Raw genomic sequence first — 21,674 nt, forward strand, 5'->3', positions numbered from 1 at the left:
GTGCAAACCCGGTCGGGTATGTGGAAACCCGGCCGGGTATGAGAGGCTCACCCGGCCGGGTATGAGGAAACCCACCCGGGTATGAAACCTGGTCAGCACAAAAATGACCTTTGAGTAGCTTATGACCTTCCAACTTGCAAATCTCGCTCCAAGAGTCGATTCCTAGCATAATTAGAGCTTTGTACCTACAAAATAGATAAGAAACAAACACTCCAACCAAGCATAAAAACCAATAGAATATTGAGCAAAATACGCGAGAAATGCTATGAAAATACAATGGGGGCATGGTAGAAAATAATATATAAAATACACACATCAAGTAACCATAAATAAATATCACATAACGAGAGAGTTAAGAAAATGTGTACCATTTTCCTCCGAAGGTGGTGCTAAACCAAGTAAGAGAATAATAATAGGAAAATAAGAACTTAAGGAAATAAGCTCCAAAAGAGAAAATCTTCAAGGTTCCAAGCTTCAAACAAGTAGATCTTCAATTACCCAAAAGAAAATGATATCCAAGCTCCAAAAGATAATATTTGACTTTTTAAAAGTTGATGATTATTGGCTTAAGAAATGATAAGATCTGATTCTTCAACAAATAAAAAGGGTATAAAGTTAGTAAGATGTTAATGAAGTGAAGATATAAGAAAGAATGGTAGAAAGATTTGATGATGGGGGTGCAAGTGATCTCATGGTTAAGGAGGGGTATTTATAATGAGTTTTGGACAACTTTTTAGTTCATAAGATTGTATGAAATAGAAGGTTAACTTGTGTAAGTGATTTAGAGTGTGTAAGTGAATATGTAAGAGTTGGAGTGTGTAAGTGGATGTGTAAGAGTTTGGAGTGTAGAAGAAGGTTAACTTGTGTAAGGAAATGGTGATAGCTTGTGTAAGTGATGAACATTATGGATTGATGTAGAAAGGATTTTGATTCATCAAATTTTTGTTCTAGTTTATGCTAGTGAAATGTTTTAGATTAATGGGAAAGTATGATTAAGGTTTGATTATGAAAATATGATAGTTTACTTAGAAAATTTTAGTTAAAACTATACTTAAAGTTGATAAGAAAAATATAGTTAATTTTTAGGTATAAAATAATTAAATCAAAGTTGTAAAGTTAAAATGATAAGTAGTAAAGTTAGTTTAAGGAAAAGAAATTGAAACGTAACGTTTTAATAAAACCGTAAATATAATATTAAAATTTTACTTTTCGTAGTATAAAATAATAAAATAATATTTTAGTGCTTATAAAGAAACTTAAGAATATATATATATATATATATATATATATATATATATATATATATATATATATATATATATATATATATATATATATATATATATATATATATATATATATATATATATATATATATATATTAAGTTTAATATTGGGAAGAAATTACAAAAATCGGAATAAAGTTTAGGAATTAAAGGTGATTTGAATTAGATAACCAAAGGATTAGGAATTCGAAAAGAAATTTCGGAATAATTAATCGGAAGATTAAGATTAAGGAATTTGAACCTGTTACACCATTTGCCGTGCTTCTAAATCCACAAACCTTTGCTGAATAATGGCGTCATAATAAGGTTGTGCAGGCTGAGAAGACGGAATATCCGTTGGCTCAGGAGGATAAATAATTTGAGAGGCGGACCCAACCCCAAATACCTCTTTGCTTTTTTTGTTTTTTTTGTTCGACCCGCTTTCTACATTTTTTACAGCATCCAACCAAATTTGACTTGGGTCGCGGGTTGGATGCTCCTCCATCAAATAACGATATTCATCCTTCAATAAAACAAAGAAATCAATCAATGATAAACAAAGTATTAATTGATACTTTAAAATGTCTAAGGTACCTGTATAGAAAAATTAGTTCGCCGGTAGAATAATTAAAAAATTAATTACATATCATTTATATACCTCTCAAATGGATACATCCATCTTTATTGGACCGGTTCTACAATCCTAGCCTCAAATGCCAAATGGATAGGAAGGTGTTCCATGCTATCAAAGAATGTGGGCGAAATATAGTCTCTAGTTTGCAGATGATAACCGGAATATCTGCTTCCATCTTCCTCAAATCCTCCACACATAGCTTTGTGGTTGTCAAACTTCTAAAATATAAGCTCAACTCGGTAAGAGCTTCCCAAACCTTCACCGGTAGCAATTCTCTGAATGCAATTGGAATTAAGCGTTGCATGAAAACATGACAGCCGTGACTTTTCATACCGAACAATTGATGCTTGGCCATGTTAATATTCCTTGCCATATTGGAGACATAACCATCGGGAAATCTAATACTCTTCAACCATTGAAGCAAAGCACATATTTGTTGTTCATTTAATGTATAGGAAGCTTTAGGAATAGACGTACCTGTATATAATCATAATAAGATGTTATATGAATTATTATTAATTATTAATTCTATAAAGGTTTGAGAGTACATGGACCTACAGGATGCAATTTTGAATGTATACCAAGTTCACGCAGATCGTGTCTACCCTTGATGTGATCCTTTGTTTTACTTGGCACACACAACAAAGTGTTGAAAATGTTATCAAAAACATTCTTCTCTATGTGCATAACATCCAAATTATGTCAAATCATATTAGTTTTCCAATATGGCAAATCCCAGAATATGCTCATCTTCTTCCATCTAGCAGAGTACTTATTAACCTCTTTATTATGTTCCGATGCATCTTCTTCATAGACTCTCAAAAAACCAAACTGATCTAATTCATCAAGCAATTCATGTCAAGTTCGAATAACAGGCGGAGCTCTTTTCTCAACAACGCCTGATCTGAAATTTGTTCTCTATTTCTTTTATAGGGATGACTTTTATCTAAAAACCTTCTATGACAATCAAACCAACACATCTTCTTGCTATGCGTAAGGTAGAAGGCTTGCAGTAAGGGCAAGCATATCGGCGCGCAGTACTCCACCCGGACAACATCGAATAAGCTGGAAAGTCATTGATCGTCCACATTAAAGCTGCTTATAGTAGGATATTCTTCTTTCTTGACACATCAAATGTACAAATACCCTCCTCCCACAACATATTCAGCTCTTGTATTAGTGGTTGAAGATATAAGTCAATGTTGTGCTTTGGATTACTCGGCCCAGGGACAATCACGGTCAAGAACATATACGGCTTCTTCATGCACATCCATGGCGGAAGATTATATGGTGTGACAATGACAGGCCACGATGAATACTGTTGATCCAAACTTTCAAAAGGGTTAAAACCATCTGTACACAGACCAAGCCGCACGTTTCGAGTCTCCAATGCAAAGTCTGGATGCATGTCGTTAAATGTCAACCACGCTTCAGCATCAGAAGAATGTATCATCTCTCCATCCTTAGTACGGTGCTCTGCATGCCACCTCATATGCCTTGCTGTTGCCTCTAAAGCATACAATCTTTGTAATCTGGGGCCCAGGGGAAAATAATGAAATTTTTTCCGCGAAACCTTATCACCCTTACTATTTCTTCTCCATCTAGAAGTTTCACAAATATAACAGCAAGTTGCATTCGCATTATTCCCCTAATATATCAAACATCCGTTAGGACAACAATCTATCTTCTCAACAGGTAATCCAAGGGCAGCTATTTGTTTTTTCGTTTCGTAGAAGTTGTTTACCATCATATTCTCTTCTGGTAACACTTTGTTCACAATACCACAAATATCGTCGTAACACCTCTTAGTGAGACGATGGTCTGTCTTCAGGTTTGTAAGTTGATCAATAATAGACATCTTGGTGTGATTTTTACAACCTTCATATAAAGGACTATTTACAGAATTTAACATTTCAAAGAACTGTCGACACTGAGGGTTTGGATATTCGTCAACGTGTACCGGTGGTTCATTATCTACTGACACTAATCATACTGTGAGGGAAGAAAGTGATGGTAATTGTCTGGAAACACAGTAGCTACTGCATCATGCACCATCTGTGAGTATGGATTTGGATTGTTTGACGATTGCTCTCCCATTACGCTACATCATCAGATGTCGTTCCTATCTCTGTGTTTTGATGATATTCCCACTCATAGTAATTTTCAACAAACCCCCTTCTCATTAGATGTTCTCTTATTTCATCTGGTTCTTTATAACAACAATTTTTACACTTTTTACAAGGACATCTAATCTCAGAACTCATGTTTTGTGTACGAGCGAAATCTAAAAACTCTTCCAACCCTCTCATAAATCTTAAACTAAACTTTCCATTTTTTCGTTGGTTGTACATCCAACTTCTTTCTTGCCTAAAATTCATTTTTAACACCTAAATATAATTATTCAACTGATTAGTAAACTAAGTTAATGACAATAAAAATATATAAAATAGTTCATCAAAATAACAATATATAATAATAATATAATTATTCTAATAACAATTATTAAGGAAAATTAATGACAATCAAAATAAAATATAAAACAATAAAAAAATATAAAAAACTCAACTAAATAACAAACGAAATAAAAAAATAAATCAAATTAACGACAATAAAAATTAAATATAAACAATAACAATAAAAAAACAACTCACGTAAAGATAAAAAAAACAAGTTAGATAAGAGAAAAAGAAAATCACTAACCTCTTCTGATTCTTTAGTTACCGAAATATACAATACACAACAATTCTGCGTGTTATTTATAGAAAATATGGTGACAGTACGGCGATCACAAATCCATCGCCACATTTTGAAATTAAAAATGAAAAGTTCTGGCGACCAAATGGCTTTCAACCACCCTCGCCCATATTTATTAAAATAAAAAAAAATTACAGTCTACTTGGCGAGGAAATGGCGACCACACACTTAATGTCGCCAATGAATTTTTTTTAAAAAAAGGAAAAAATCATGCTTGCGACCACTGGGCAACCACAAATCCCTTCGCCGATTTTTAAAATAAAAATAAAAAAAAATACCCTCTTCACAGGCGACCACTTGGCGACTACTAGTCCCGTCGCTAAATATTTATAAAAACATAAAAAAATTAAACGCATATGGCGACGGATTGGCGAACAACATGTCGCGTCGCCAATTTGCTTTCCCTTTTTGCGACGTTTATAGCCGTCGCCTTTCCGTCGCTACTGGCAACGAACCCAATCCCTTGCTATTTTTCCATCGTTATTTCGATAGTTATTTATAGTGTTATAAACTTTTCTTTGTTGTGATCGCGGCTTTTTTCATGTTTTTCAGATCGGATGGTTTGATACGAAGTACAATGTGGTACATGCAATTATCTGTTTGATCTTTAAATATATCTTTCGACTTTCATTAGGATAGAATTTGTGGTCGTATAACTTTTTTAATTCTCATTATAGTTTTTACTTTTTATAAATGAAGATGATAATGTTGAAATAGATAATAATTAAATAATGTGCTTTTAAATGTAAGAAAGACAATCCTTGTATTCACCCCACAAGTGTTCCATTTGTTTTATGCACTAATTCAATCTTTAATATCTCTAATTGTAAATAATTAAAATTCATGGAAAGTTAATGTAAATATTCCTTGCATTGAGACAAATCAAATCAAATCCCACTTGACTATGTTTTAACTTATAGATTAATAATAAATTACAAAGTAAAAGTAAAAGATAAATAGCGTCTAAAAAGTAAATGGGATACATGTGTTGAATAAGAGGAGGGAGTATATGTTTGGTAAAAAAGGTTTTATGAACTATGAAATAAATGGAGCAAGAACAAGAAGAAAATAGTCGAGATTGTATTATACATAAAACTTGTTTAGCTTGTATTGTCCATGGTCTTTCTGTTTAAAAGCATGGATCATATCAAAAATTATCATGGATACTTTGCTATTGTAACCAGTTTAAGTGGCACTACATGATTGAAGGGCCACAAATTCAAATATTAAATATATATGATCTTTTGCACATAAGGAAAACCTCTTCAAATTAGGGGTGGGTATAGATCGGCTCTGGATTAGATTTAGCTATATTTAAATTCAAATTCTATTTTTTTTATTAGACCTAGACACGAACCCAAAAAAAAACAAACCCTTAGATTTTGGTGGATTTAGGGTCTGGATTTGGGAAAAAAAATAAATTTTCCCAAAAATAAAAATGGGTCTGTAAGTCGGATTTGTATCTCAAAAGTATAGACCCAGTCTGAGGGTCTATATTGTTAGGGTCTAGACCCATGCTCATCTCTATTCCAAACTCTCACTCTGTCCAAGTAAGTTATGAGTTGAATAGTTGATAGTCAGAAACAATAAAATGATGACAAAAATGATTTACAAAATATTGATAAATAAAAAACAAAACAGAAGTATTTAACTTTGCTCGAATGAAATGAACTCAAACAATAAAGGAATAGCTTTTATGGATGTATTATTGCTGTGAGAGATTGTATCTCGGTTTTGGTGAGATAATTTTAAAACAAAAAGTATATATTTTAATAATTTGTATTAATTGGATTATTTAATACATGTATGAAGTGCATCTAACAATAAAACCATCTCATATAATAATTTGTATTTACGGAATAAAGAGATTCTAATAACATACTTCATATATAACTCTAATTAGTCTACAAGTACACAGTACCACTACAACAAATTTAACTTTATGCGACATTAGATTTAGTGGCATTAAAAAAATGCCTCTGATTTATATTTTTAGTATAAAAATTATTGGTTTTTATTTTAAGTTCCGCTATAAAGTGATTTAGCTATACTTTTTTTGGTCTTTAGTGGCATATATAATTGTTATTATAGTTTATAGTGTCATTTGTGAGAAATGTCACTAGATCCTATATCGCAAAAGCTTTAGTGTGATTTTATTATTATGCTGTTAAAGGGTCTAATAGATATCACTAAAGCCTCTATGTAAAGTAGTAGAAATTTGAAGTAGCAACATTTAAATTAAATGTCGCTAAATATATCCAATTAAAAGCAAATTATGTTGTTGTGAGTCATTTGTATTTGTATATTGTATAGGTCAAGAGAACAATTACTCCATGTGAGAAAATCTTTTAACAATTTTGAACAATTATTCAAACTGAGACAAGATTTACCAAATATATAAAATAAATATATTATGCTATTTTTAATGTAGCTTTGTTTTATCCTAGAAGTAAACTAAGACGTATTTGGTAATTAATTTACAAGTCCAACTTAAACTTTATAACCATATTCACCCATTTGACAGATCTATTCTATTGTTTTAATTTTTTTTAACTTTTTTAATGTTAGAGCAAGAGCCAGCTCTTATGATGATGGAGATGGGTTTAATCATCTTGTTGCATGCTCAATGGCTTGCACAATTGATTATGATAGTGAGTGCGCAATGAAGTATGGAAATATACACTTTGGATCATTAAATGATGTGATCAATATTGATGGTTTAAAAGGGTTTGTGCAAGGGATGGAGTACCTTGATTGAGGCAAGGCTCGAGGAGAAAGTTGCATGATCAAGGAAGAAGCTCAACACAATCCAGCAGCTCACTAAAACAGGCGCTCAACTAGTCGAGCAATGATTGCTTGGTCGAGCAGTTCAGCAGGAGGCAATCCAGTGGTTCTGAAGTGATGCTCAACCTAGTCGAGCAGGTCTGCTCGATCGAGTGAGGCCTAGTACCCAAGTTCAGCGACATTTTGTTTTATGGGGGTAACTTTTGTGGGGTTTAAGGTTTAGTCCTGGGGTTTTCCTTATGATATTGTGGGCTATATAAAGGCTCAATAAGCTAGGAAAAATGTAGAGAGACAAATACAAGTAAGGGAACTAGGGTTATCACCATTAGAGTTCCCTCTTCATGGTATTAGGTTGTTTGAGTGAGACCCATTTAAGCGAGGTTGTTCTTAAGTCGATCTTAATGGGCCCGGCCCATTTAAGCGAGCCTGTATATGGCCAGTCATGCACATAGGGCTACTCACAAGTCACAACCTTATCAACCCTACTAATAATATTTAGATGGTGGAAATTATACATTATGACACACTATTATTCAACTAGAATTCTTATATGAGACGGTATTTCTGTAAAACGTGCTTTATACATAGGTTTAATAGCCTAATAAGATAAATTAATAGTAGTCGAATCGGCTCAGTGTAGATTTTTTTAGCTCATAGTATTATGTTTTCAACCCTACGTAAAATATTGTTTACTAGTCTGCAAGGAAGGATGTTTAGCGCATTTCCAATTCAACATCAACAAAGAAAACACACTGAAACGGACACACTGCAGCTGCAAGTATTCATTTGCTAGTCGATTAGTCTGCTTTATTCTCTAGCAGCTTCATACTACCTTCTATCATTTCTAAATTTAGAAACCATCTGATTACACCAAGAATTTTGGATGCAATAAGTTTCTAAAAATAGAGTATTTAGGCTTAAGCAACTACAAGTGTTGTTGCAGTTCATTCAAAGTGTTCCACCATACATGGATATCATGTTCCCTTTTCAACATATCTGCTATACGAATAATAACGCCAGGTACATTCCCACATTGTTGTAAGATACGATGTGCTACGCCTTCCATTTCTTCCGAGTCATATTCACTCATCTGCACCTCTTTTCGAAACAGCTCATCTGCTTCATCATCTGACAACGGCTGCAGCTCGATTGTTACTTGTGACTCCATTCTTCGCGAAACATTTGGTGACCGTGTAGTGAAAATCAATTTTCCCCCATTTGGATGCACAGGGATACCTACTTCAAATAATCTGAAATCTCTTATTAAACCATCTAGTATAAGAACAAATTTCCCTTTACTTCTCAAAGCTCTGTATAAAAAATCAGGCCGCCTACCTTCATCCTCTTCAGCTAATTCTAACCCAAGTGTTCGAGAAATCATGCTCGACAACTCATGGTTCGTGATATTCTCCCTAATTTGTACATAATAAACATTCGTGTTTACTAATAGTCGGTTGTAGATATGCTTAACGATTTCTGTTTTGCCGGTACCTTGTGCTCCATGAACACCAATACATGATATCCGATCTAATTTTATATACTCCAACACTTTATTGATATTACCGAATGCTTCGCTACCTATTAGGTTGGAAGTCAGATAAGGAAGCTCCGGTCTTACATTAGATATCAACGGAGCAGTCTGTAAAGACGTTCCAGTATCCAAGAGTTGTTCTACTTGCTGAAGTTTCTTGTCGACATGAACGATCCCTAACCAAGCGCGATAAAAGAAATCTACGAAAATGTTCATATCTCTTCCTGCCTGCTCCAGAATATCCTTAACTTGGTTATCCACAGTCTGCACGTTTTCCAACCAATTTCGTACTTCTGCCTTCACTTGGCGAAGGGTCTGATGCTCTGCAGCAGATGCCTCTGATCTGATGTCATGGGCTTTTCGGGTTAATCTTGTTGTTTTCATATGGAGGGTGTTAGTGTCGTTCTTCAAGTTGTTATAGTAGTTTAACCAATTAGGTAATTTGATCATGAAATTGATTGTATCGTTTATAGATTCCCTCATACTCCACATCGTCCCCAATAAACTAACAAAGTTGAAGCCAAGTGAAATTCCGAGCACAATGAGGGACAAAAATAGCACAGCTGAAGTATTTACATCAGGAAACACATAGTAAACATGATATGCTTGCAAATGAAAGCAGTGTATTTTAGTAGCATAATCAAAAACCCAGATGCGACTCGTACCCGTCTCTACTCACTCGTATCTATTTAGACCCGGATACACAGTTATAGGGTTTGAATCTTGTTCAAAAACTTTATATATTATGCAACTTTAATAAAATTATTTAAACATATTCAACTAATAAAATTTTTTTAATACAAATGAATATTAAAGTTAATTAATAAGATTAAAAAAAAAACGTACCATATTCGAACATGATGTAGCTGTTTTGGATTGCTGAAAAATATTGCCAAAGAAAGCTCTTGCAAATGAATATGAGAACCCCAAGATATGAAATGAAAAAGTAAGTTAAAGTTACTTCATAAATACCTCCTACATTTCGATTTTGGTACTATTCATTGTTGAAGTTTATTTTATATATTGCGGTTAATATATAAGTTAAAATATAGTCAAGTGAGATCTTGTTTGAATCATCTAATCGCATAAATTAATATTAACACTTTATAATTTTTAAATGTGTATCATTCAACATATAAATGAACAAAATAACACATTAAATTGCGTAAAAAATCAAATATAGTAAGTATAATGGAACGGAAGAAGTATATGAGAATACGTATACTCCCTCTGTTATTTAATATTGTTTGCATATGCTATTTTAGTTATTCAACTTGTTGTTTTTATAGACAATATTTCTATTTATGTGACAGTCTCTAGACAAAATTATTTTATTTAATATTTTGATAGTATATACTTATGGTCATTACATATTTTGGTCTTTATATTTTTTATCTCACTAATTTTATTTTTATATATTTTAAATATTTATGATATTTATTTTTCTTCTACCAAATTTGTTATTCAATAAATTAATATATCCGCCATCTAAAAAATTATATTTTTAAATTTTTGTGAAAACAACTTTATGAAAGGAAGATAATACTCCATCCTAGTATTCACCTAATATGTCCTATTTGACTTTTCACCATTTTTATAAGTAGTTAAATATGACCACATGTGAAAGGAAAAAATGTAGTGTTTTTAAATTTTGATAGGGGTAAGTGGGGTTAATAATTGTAAAAGTGTGAAAATGTCAAGTTTAGGAAAAGTAAAGTTGGTAAAGTTAACGTACCAAAAATAAAAATGAGACATTTAAGGTGACTTGACTCAATATGAAAATAAGACGTTTAACATTAATAGGAGGGAATATAATATAGTGTGGGGTCCTCAAGTTGACTACTAAGATGAATAGCAGTAAACGAAGTCAAGACGCTAATTTCCAGTGAGCATATGAGCAGTTGCGATCTAGGTTGCACTAAAACGGACACGGACACGAGAAAACGCCAACTTAAAAATGGCGGACACGGGGACACGAAAATGGTAATATAATAAATATATCAAATTAAAGATAATTTTACAATCTTTCATTTGATATTTGTAAATAAACACTTTAAAAAACATAAAACTCACATAAAATGCAAATAAATACCAAATAAACAACATGAGTATTTGAAAATAGTCATACAAACCAAATCAAAGAAAACCAAATAAATAGGTAAATTTAAGTTTGATCATCACACATCATCCATATGACATCCATCATCATCCTCCGCTGCAAAAGTAGTTTCCAACTCGGACTCATCAAGAGAAAGATAAGAACCGAAATCACCCTCTTCATTTGTAGCATCACCACTAACATTGCATGAATCAAAGCCACTAGCCCCACTACTAGATATGATTGAACTCTTCAAATTCAAACAACCACAATCAAAGAGGATATACAAAAAAATCAAAAACAACATTTCAACTTTTCAAAATTCAAATTACAAACACATTAACAATTTAACATTAACAATAACAATTAACAAATATTCAAAGAGGATATACAAAAAAATCAAGAACAACATTTTAACTTTTCAAAATTCAAATTACAAACACATTAACAATTTAACATTAACAAATAACAATTAACAAATATTCAAAGAGGATATACAAAAAAATCAAGAACAACATTTCAACTTTTCAAAATTCAAATTACAAACACATTAACAATTTAACATTAACAAATTTTCAATCACTCAAACAACATAAACAAAAAAAAATCAAGAAACAACATTCTAACAAAATTATTACTAAAATTTCAACATTTTCAAATGTTGGTTCAAATTTTCAATAGATTAGAAATAATTTGAATTCACAAATAGAATTTTTAAACCCAATTCCAGGTTTTAAACCCAATTTCAACATTAACAAATTTGAATTCACAAGAAATTAAGATTAAGAATTTAAGATTAACACTAAGATTAAAGATTAGAACAAGATTAATATTAGGATTTAGGATAAAGAGTGAAAATACCTTAAATAAAATCAAACGAGAGTGCGGCAGTGTTCGTCTGTGATGGTCTGATGGAGGACAGGAGGAGCAGCCGGTGGCGGTGGCGTGGTGCGGGAGTGTGGCGGCGACAGTGGAGGTAGAGGAAGAGTTGTGCAGAGTTTTTAGGATTAGAGTGAAAGAGAGTTGAGAGGAGTGAGAGGAGAGCAAGAGAGGGAATTGAGAGGGAAGGGAAACTGGGAAAGGGAATTCGTGAGTGACTATTCTGACATTCAATTTTTTAATTTTTTTTTAAAAAAACGTGTCCTTAACTCTTGCCGTGTCCCTTGCGTGTCCTTGCCGTGTCCGCGTGTCCGGAAAAATATTAAAATATTGGACACTTCATTTGGCGTGTCAGACACGGATTTTCGCGTGTCCGTCGCGTGTCCGTGTTCGACACGGGACACGCCTGTTCAGTGCCGTGTCCGTGTATCACAGGTTGCGATGAAACTCACTTTTGCATACTTTTCAACCATATGTTTCTTTTTTAGGTTTATCGAACCGACATTATTCAAATCGAAGTTGCGCCCGAACCGATTTACGACCGAAAATCGTAAAATCGAACCCGAACTGCGACCGATTTTTATAAACGACATATAACCGTTAACCGAAATTACCCAAACCTAATATTGACCGACCCGAGTCATACCCGACCCGAATCATGCTCAAAACCGAACTTGATCCGGCTAAAACCGACCTAACCCGAACGAATTTTTAATCGAAATGCTATAAACCTAAACCAATTTTTAACATAGAGATATGATCGACTCATATTCAATCATCTTATTAGTTAATCTAATAAAGTAATAGAAATTTTAATAAATTAAATTTTATACATATATAATTTCATATATTTAGAGTTAATAATCAATGGTCAATATTTATTTAACTATTTTTAATCAATTTCGATGAAAAATGATAAAACTTAATTTTAACTTACAGTCAAACAAGTAAATGTAACAAAGTAATAATCACTAATTGATTTGCATTTTAACCATTTTGCCTTAACTAAGGGGAATCTTATCATCAATTAAAAAATGTCTAACACTTAATCTGATATTGACTCGATCTATAGTAATTATTAATTCGTATCCGAATTCTACTGGAAAATAATACCCGAACCCGATCTGTACCCGGTAAAACCGAACCAATTAATAACCGATGACAGTCCGAGATCGATTGACTACTCGATGCGAACTTCAACCGACACCGAACCGATGCTAACCCGACAGCTCAAATAACCGATCTTCAACCGAACCGTGACTAACCGACCTGACCCGAGTGTGACCCGCCGTAACACGCATCCGAAAAATAACCGATCCGAAATACAACTGAACCGAATGACACCCATCTGAAACCGACTCGATCACCCAAATGAACACCTCTACCCATGAGTAAATGTTAACCCAATTAGATACAAAAAAAAATGCATGTTTGAGAAATTAAAAAACACTACTACCAAAGCCTTAATCATTAAAAACTGTGTTTAACTACATAAATTAATATATTTTGTTTTAGTATGAAGGAATTATGCATGTGACATTTCTGACAATTACTAAATAAACTTAGAAAACCATCACACATAAAATAATTCTGGTACTTTTTATTATTTAATAATTTAATTACAACTTTTTTAAAAAATAGCCCAAATTTAAATTTTCACTCAAACAAGGAGTATTTGATAATTCTTGGCTTTATATATTTATCATATTTCCTTATGGCAATTGGGCATTAATTGACAAATTAAATGATTTAAACAATAATAATTGCCAAATTTTTGACTTTTTGAACTCTTTTAGTATACCCAATTCCGTTTGGATCCGCCATTTGTTTTCCAAATCCTAAAAGATTACGCATAAGTATATTTTATTGGACTAAGATTAACTATTAGATTGGGCTATATAATTACAGCCTTTTTATTCGTAACCTTATATTTTCTAAATATTAATGGTTAGGAAATTCAGTTGGTCTTGGACGAGACGGCCTCATAATGAGATCGTTAATTTGGACTGGTTCAATTCGCGTATGTAACAATCTGGACATTGTTTTTTATATTCTGAGCATTTTTCAATTTTGATCTTAAAAGGTATCAATTTTGACCTTAAAGATATCAATTTTCAATATTAATACCTTTCAGGTCAAAATTAATAAATGCCCAAAAATATTAAAAATTGTTACACGCACGTGAAATGGCCCGACCCACACTTCATGTTAACTTGCGATGATCTCATCTAAGTTTTTGTGTAGGAAATTTAGGCAATGTGTTGCAACCCTAACATATTACTAATGTTTAAATCAAATTTATGGGTAAATTGTTTTATAGTCTTAGTCCACTCTAAAATTATGTGCAATGATATTTATATTTCTTTATATGCTAATAAATTACTTAATTATATTTTTGAAATAAAAAGTTACATACTATTTAAGTGGGAACTATGTGGATAAAGACTTTTTAGCAAGTGAATAAAGTTAGTCAACTTTGATAAGTCTTTTAAGTATTCTAACTTGTAAGTCATGTTGTGGTGTTATCTCCTATTATTTTTGTTTTTGAAATATTTAAGTGATACAGATATTTATATAAGAAAATGTAACTATTATTTGCAAGTATAATAGACAGAGAGAACAGTGAATGAATCAACTTAATAATTCCATTACAAGTTGGTTTGACATGTTTATTTAATTTAATTAGTTTAAATTCAAATATCATTTCGCTGATTTTGAGTAATGTTTAAATCAAAGTTACAGGTAAGTTTTCTATAAACGATCTAAAATAGTCTAAAAAAGTGTGCAATAATATATATATATATATATATATATATATATATATATATATATATATATATATATATATATATATATATATATATATATATATATATACACACACACACTTCTCCGTTTTGAAATACTTGCTACATTTTTATTATTCACACTATTCATTGTTCAATCTTATTTTATATATTGCGACTGATGTGTAAGAAAAAATTTAATCAAATGAGATTCTATTTAAATCGTCTAATCACATACTCTGATAATATTAACTTTTTATAATTTTTATTTTTTTATAATTCAATATATAAATTATTAAAATTGCGTAAAAAGTAGAGGACGACAATGACTTCACGAGCAAATAAGTTGAGCACTCAAACATCATGATTCATAATCATTATCAATACAACTTTTTGACCGATGACCATAAGTGCTCCCTTATAAGTTATTTAGTTATTTTTTATTTAAAGTTATTTTTTCATTTTATATATTATTTTTATTTTTAGAAATACACTCATCACTTTATTCTAATATTATTCATATATTTTAATTTATCTAATTTTTATTGATATAATTTAGTCTATATATTTATTTACTTTTCAAATATTTATTTTTTGCTTAATAATATCTCACTTTCTTAATGATGTTAAATTAAAAGGACAAAAAAGCAATTAACTATTTTACAATTTTATTGTTTGGATGACATTATACAGTTTATTTCAAATATAAAAGAAATAAAATAAGTAGAATAATTTCAAATAGAATAATAACAAAAGAAAAATATTTTGGTAGGATCTATTTTCAAATAAAAAAAAAAGAAGTTATTTTTCATTCCTAATTAATCTTCTATAAAAACACACTTCAAAGTTCAAACACTACTCATTTTCATATACTTCTTTCTCTTTCCTTCTCTATATTGAGTTCTCTTTTGGTATTATTTCTAATTGGCTTCTTTTTACATTTATTCTTTCTTCATTTATAATTCAGTGGTCTCAGACTGCAATATTTTAATGGCTCAGGTATGTTATTTTTTAAGTTTGCTATTTTTTATGCTTAAAGAGAGAAATTCAAACATGAGTTTCATAGATATATGATGTATATGAGTTTAATTTATCAAGGTGGGATTTACAGAGGTGTTTATTTAGGTCATCGGAATAAATTTGGGTCACAAGTTTTGGGTCGATTTAAAATCGGGTCTTGTGTTCACATTAATGTTTACCTAATTTTAAAATCATTTGAAAGTCTGATTAAATCGAGTTCGTTTACAAGGTCGGTTGGTCGGATCTGTTTTGACCACCTTTCAAATCTTATAAGAATTTTAATATCTACTTTTTATAATACTAATTCTTTATTAAAGTGGTGTCACGCAAATTGTAATTTGATTGTTTTTTATTTTTCTTTTACTAATAGACTATGTGTATGTTGGCTTTGGTTGATTAAATTCATTTTTTTTACTAATTTTTTTTTACTAATAAATCAAATAATACAAAAAAAATAAATTAAAACAACAGAACTCTCACACTATCAAATCCACCACATAAGGTTGATTTTTTAACATCACAAATAACCATTATTTACTAAGACCTTCTCCTTTTGATATATATATATATATATATAGACTTATAAAAAAATGTTTGATATTATGTAATATTTACTAAGAACTTCTTGTTGATTAGCTTTATAAAAATATTCAATTCAATTACTTTATAAAGATCCATAAATATATTCAATTTTTAACATTATTTTTAAGTTTTGGTTCAAGAAAATTAAAATGCAAAATCATTAAAGATATATCCATGAAATATTTTTTATTAAAATTACATCACACAATCGGAACATGACATGTGACATTTAATTAAATAAAATGGAGTAAACAATTGCTCAAGGTAGTCAATCAAGAAGCTCTTTCTTTACAAAAATGAGCAAAATGTTGAATCTCTTATGAATAAATGAAACATTGGCGTGCTGCAGACGGCTAATAGGTTGAGTTTTTAGAAGCAATTTTTTATATGTTTTTTACATCATTTGATATTTTGCAATGGACTGATTTTTTGTTTTGGTATTTTATTATTGTCATTTCTAGTTAGGTAATTTTCTCATGACTAATATTCAATTCACTTTTTTATGTTACTAATTTAAGTAATAAATTAAATTGAATAATTATAAACTTAATAAATAAAAAATTTAAGTATTTAAAAATATTAAAAATAATAATTTTTATTCTGACAACTATTTTTGCAAAAAATGTGCCACGCATTATTTTTCCTTGTATGAAATACAAAATGTGAATGAAGAATCAAATTATTATTCTCTCCTATTGAATGTATATGTCACATTGTTTTTTGGATTCCATTTCAATCACTTTTAATATATATTATATTTTTAATCTATAAATTAAAACATAGTCAAGTAAGATCTTGTTTTATTCATTTCAATATAAACGTTATTCTCAAGTATTTATAATTTTTAATTACATACAATAGAAAAATTTAAAAATAAAAAAATACATTAAATAGAGAGCTAAAAGTAAAAGGACATATAGTAAATAAAAAAAGTAATGAATATGTTTCATAAGCGAAGATTCAACATAACTATTTTTAACATTCATCCACATATTTAACAAAAGATTTTCGATGACATTTGCATGTGTCTCTACTTTCCCATGAAATATTACTTTACTCATTTTTCTAATAATTATTGTAACATGCTTTGGCTGGACACTTACTACTATCATATGAATCAGGGGCAACTCTCGAAAGCGTTGGGTTCTTTGAACGACTCCATTGTGGTACAAAATTTAGAGACCCTGGAAGAGAAGATGAAGAGACTAACTGCACGAAAAGATGATATTTGTGCAGAATGTAATCAAGCTGCGTTACAAGTTGGGAAAAGAAAAAGACTAGAAGTTGTTGATTGGTTGGATACTTACAAACTCAAAAGATCTAAGTTTGAAAGTATTGTCGACGAATGCCATAAATCAAGAGGGTTTGTCACCAATATGCAACTCAATGATCGCATAAACGTAATGACAAAAGAGGTTGATGCTCATTATGAGGAAAGTCATTTTCCAAATGGTTTGCTACTCGATGATCCTAAGGCAAAGGAAGTGGCATTTAATCTCGAACCAATGTATGGTGAGCTTTTCCAGGAAGATGTTCGAATGATTCAAGAATGGCTTAGAGATCATCCTTTCGCATATTCAATTGGGGTTCTTGGTATGGGAGGTATAGGGAAGACCACGCTCATGAAAAACATATACAATCAGCTACTGGGTGATTACATTTTCAAATCAGGGCGTGTTATTTGGGTAACAGTTTCAAGTGATTGCAATTTGTACATGTTACAAGAAAAGGTGGCAAAAGCCATTGGGGTAAAGCTTTCTAGTGAGGATGATACTGATAAGAGAGCTTGTGATTTACATCATTCTTTTGTCATGATGGAGAAGAATGTGGTGCTTTTTCTTGATGATGTGTGGGAAAAGTTTCAATTGAGTTCTATTGGCATTCCCAATAAAGAGAATGGATGTAAGATTAACATCATCTTTAGCACTAGAAAAGAAGAAGTGTGCCGAATGATGGGGTGTAAGAATTAGTGGCTAAGGAGTGTGCGTGTTTGCCGCTTGCAACCATTGTCATAGCTCGTAGTATGATAGGCGTTTTTGACGTGCTAGTGTGGAAAAATGCTTTAGCTGAGTTGGAAAATCCAAGTAGGGGGCATGAAGACATGGAAGAAAAGGTGCTTCAGAAACTAAAATTTAGCTATGATCGCCTCAATAATGAGCTTCTAAAACAGTGCTTCTTAAGTTGTGTGCTATATCCAGAAGATTCAATTATATATAATGAAGCTTTAATAGAGTAATGGATTATGAAAGGAATGTTGGATGATAAAGGGAGCAGGTTAGAGAAAATGTACAAAGGCTATGACCTCTTAGAAAAACTAAAAAACGCATGCTTATTGGAATCTTTTACAAAGGAATGTGTGAAGATGCATGATTTGGTGAGGGACATGGCTATTTCGATCACAAATTGTTGTCCACTTTTTCTAGCAAAATCAAGAAAACAATTGCGGAAAGTACCCGAAGAAGAATTATGGAGTCGAGATCTAGTGAAAGTCTCACTGAGGTACAATTATGACATCACAGTGATTCCATATGATATGGCACCTCGGACTCCAATACTCACAGTGCTCAAGCTTGATAACACTTCTTTAACGAAGATCCCAGAACCTTTCTTTGATCATATTAGGGCCTTTAAAATTCTTGATTTGTCTTATACTCAAATTGAAAGGGTGCCAGAAGGTGTTTCAGAGTTGGAAAGTTTAAGGGCACTCTTACTTAAAGGTTGTGAGGAGCTAACTTATTTGCCATCACTGGAAAAGCTTACAAATCTAAGAGTGATGTTGGACTTGGATAGCAACTCCAAGCTTAAAGAAGGTGTGAGAGGAATAGAAGGATTAGAGAAGCTAGAGAAGGTAACATACTGCCCTTGGATTATAAATAATGATATGACTGGTTTTAATGGGCTTATACAACGTTCACATCAATTAAGTTGCTACGCGTTCTGGCTTAAATCACATGATCATTTTGATCTCAACGATCGTGCATTCAATAGAATATCGTACCTTTCAGAAAGTGAGAGGATATTGTGTATCACAGGTGTAGAATTTGGAGAGGAGACAAGTCTACTTCCTACTTCAATTGATGTGCTCTTTATTAACAAAGTTAATAAAAAGGGAAAAAGAGCATTGACAGATATTTTTCCCTCCTTGGTTGGGCTTTACAATTAAAGTTTATTGACAGAACAGAATGTATAGGGTTGGAATATATATTTACCGTGACGCAACAACTAGATGACCATGAAACATTAGATTTCATTGAGTTGCCTGATTTGACAAGGATAGTAGAATTCGGTAGCTGCTCCTTTTTCCAACTTCAAACTCTAAACATATTCAACTGTCCAAAACTAAAGGTGTTGTTTCCATTCAACAAGCATTTGAACCTCCCCAACTTGCGATTCTTACAGGTGGAAGAATGTGATTTATTGGAGCGTATATTTGAATCAAACAACGGTGCTCTACCCAATCTTTTTCTTTCTCTTCCTGGATTAAGATTACTATATTTACGTTGCCTACCCAATCTTGTTTGTGACTATCTCCACTTTATCGACATAGATGAAAATTAAAAGACATACTCTGCCCTGCATACCCAGATTTCTTATAAAATCAATCAAATTTTGAAATGTCATACCATGCTTGCTGATATTGATAATGAAATGTGATATCAAGGAAGACGAAATCGAATTTTTAATTTTCAAGTATGTACGTTTTGAAGTTATAGCAGATATTGTATTTTAGATTAACATATTATTTGAAACTAAGTTTATCAAGTAATATTTTAGATTAACATCTCAAAGTAATGATATTCAAAACATTGCCATAAACTTGTTGCATTTATTTATTTATTTTTCAATTGAATATTTATTTTATTTATTTTTTCAATTCTCAACTACAACTAAATTGCGTTAAATTGCGATTTTTAATTAATTTAGCCTCTTGAACATCAAATCGTATTGCCAAAATTATTTTTTCAAACTATAAAAGATAAAAAAATAAGAATTTTGATAAAATCAAAATTTGATATCCAATATACGATCTAAGGCAAATCGGATTTCCCGTTTATTCAGACCGGTACAAAATTATGATTTTTACTATCCGAAAAACTAAATATTTGAATCGATCTGAAATTCAATTTGAACGCCTCTAGTCTCCCCTATTTAAGGGCCGGTGTGAATATTTAGAATATTTACCACTAATAAATGAATGTCAATTCTATTATATTTAGTAACTATATTAAAACATTTTTTACTCAAGAAAATAAAATCTAGATATAAATAATCAAGAAATATACTATAAATGCACATTCCATCAGAAAAATTTGTCAGGAAAGATTCAAACCAAACACATGCAAGAATCACATAATTGAACAGCTAGCTGATTCTTTTGTTTAGTTAGAGACTATAGTCTCCAGGGCCGTTTGGTTGTTACAAAATAACAGACCCAATAATTATATTTCTCCCTTATTATCTATTTGTATCTCTAGCCTATTCCAAATTAAAAAAAAAAAAAAAAAAAAAAACTTATTATTTGACAAGTTATTTAGTGTAGTTATTAAATTAACTTGAGTAGGCTTTTTAAGAATTCATCTCAAATTCTTTAAGTAGAATTTCATCAAACTTTTTGAAAAACTAATTTAATAAAAAAGAATTAAAAGAGCGGAATAAAGGATTTGAATGCATACTAACTAAGTATCACATCATGTTTATATACACTGAGATGAAAGCTAAATATGGCAAACTATTATTTACAGAATAATAACATTCCCCAAATATATTTAGGAAATATTCTTATTTCCTACATTTACTATTTAATTGTATTCCAACTTAAAAAAATGTAGATTGTGCTTTTGTGGTTTTATAAATATCTCAATGAGTTCTCTTAAACTTATTTTTTCTTAGGCAAAATTATAAAAAACTACCTAATCTATACCCCATTTTGTAAAAAACTACCTTATGTAAAAGTTTTTGCAAAAAACTACCTTATATAATACAATTGTTTGCAAAACACTACCTTATAACGGTTTGTGGCCTTTGACCGCTAACTTTAACCGTTGACCCGCATGTGATAGTCACGTGATAGTCACGTGATGCTTTAATTGTATTACTTCGTCTTCATTTCAGTTCAGCTCATTCGAAAATCCTTTCTTACTTCTTACCTCCTTTACCTTCATCAGCTTGCAATCAGTGATCCTCCTGCCACTACTTCCTCGTCTTCCCCCATTAAATTTGTGGCTAGTAAATTTCCATCTTTAATCTCTTGATATGAATTCGTATTGTTTAATCTATAGTTACGGTTCAGATTCTGCTTCAATGACCTAGTTTTTATTTGCTATTTTTCGGGGTGTATAGT

The 21,674-nt window shown here is 31.2% G+C and overlaps 1 protein-coding gene and 1 pseudogene across 1 annotated transcript; one reads left to right on the forward strand and one right to left on the reverse strand.

Annotated features, from left to right (window-relative positions):
- Positions 1-7,870: 7,870 nt before the first annotated feature.
- On the reverse strand, positions 7,871-9,891 carry LOC130807976 (probable disease resistance protein At1g63360). Its single transcript, XM_057673402.1, has 2 exons — positions 9,815-9,891; positions 7,871-9,531 (listed from the first exon to the last, which is right to left on the reverse strand). The coding sequence occupies exons 1-2, from the start codon at positions 9,825-9,827 to the stop codon at positions 8,363-8,365; spliced, it is 1,182 nt and encodes a 393-aa protein (XP_057529385.1). The 5' UTR covers positions 9,828-9,891; the 3' UTR covers positions 7,871-8,362.
- A 5,695-nt stretch (positions 9,892-15,586) lies between these two features.
- Positions 15,587-20,162, forward strand: LOC130808004 (disease resistance protein RFL1-like; annotated as a pseudogene).
- Positions 20,163-21,674: the final 1,512 nt, after the last annotated feature.

This window comes from Amaranthus tricolor, chromosome 3 (assembly GCF_026212465.1).
Source record: "Amaranthus tricolor cultivar Red isolate AtriRed21 chromosome 3, ASM2621246v1, whole genome shotgun sequence".
Taxonomy (NCBI): Eukaryota; Viridiplantae; Streptophyta; class Magnoliopsida; order Caryophyllales; family Amaranthaceae; genus Amaranthus; species Amaranthus tricolor.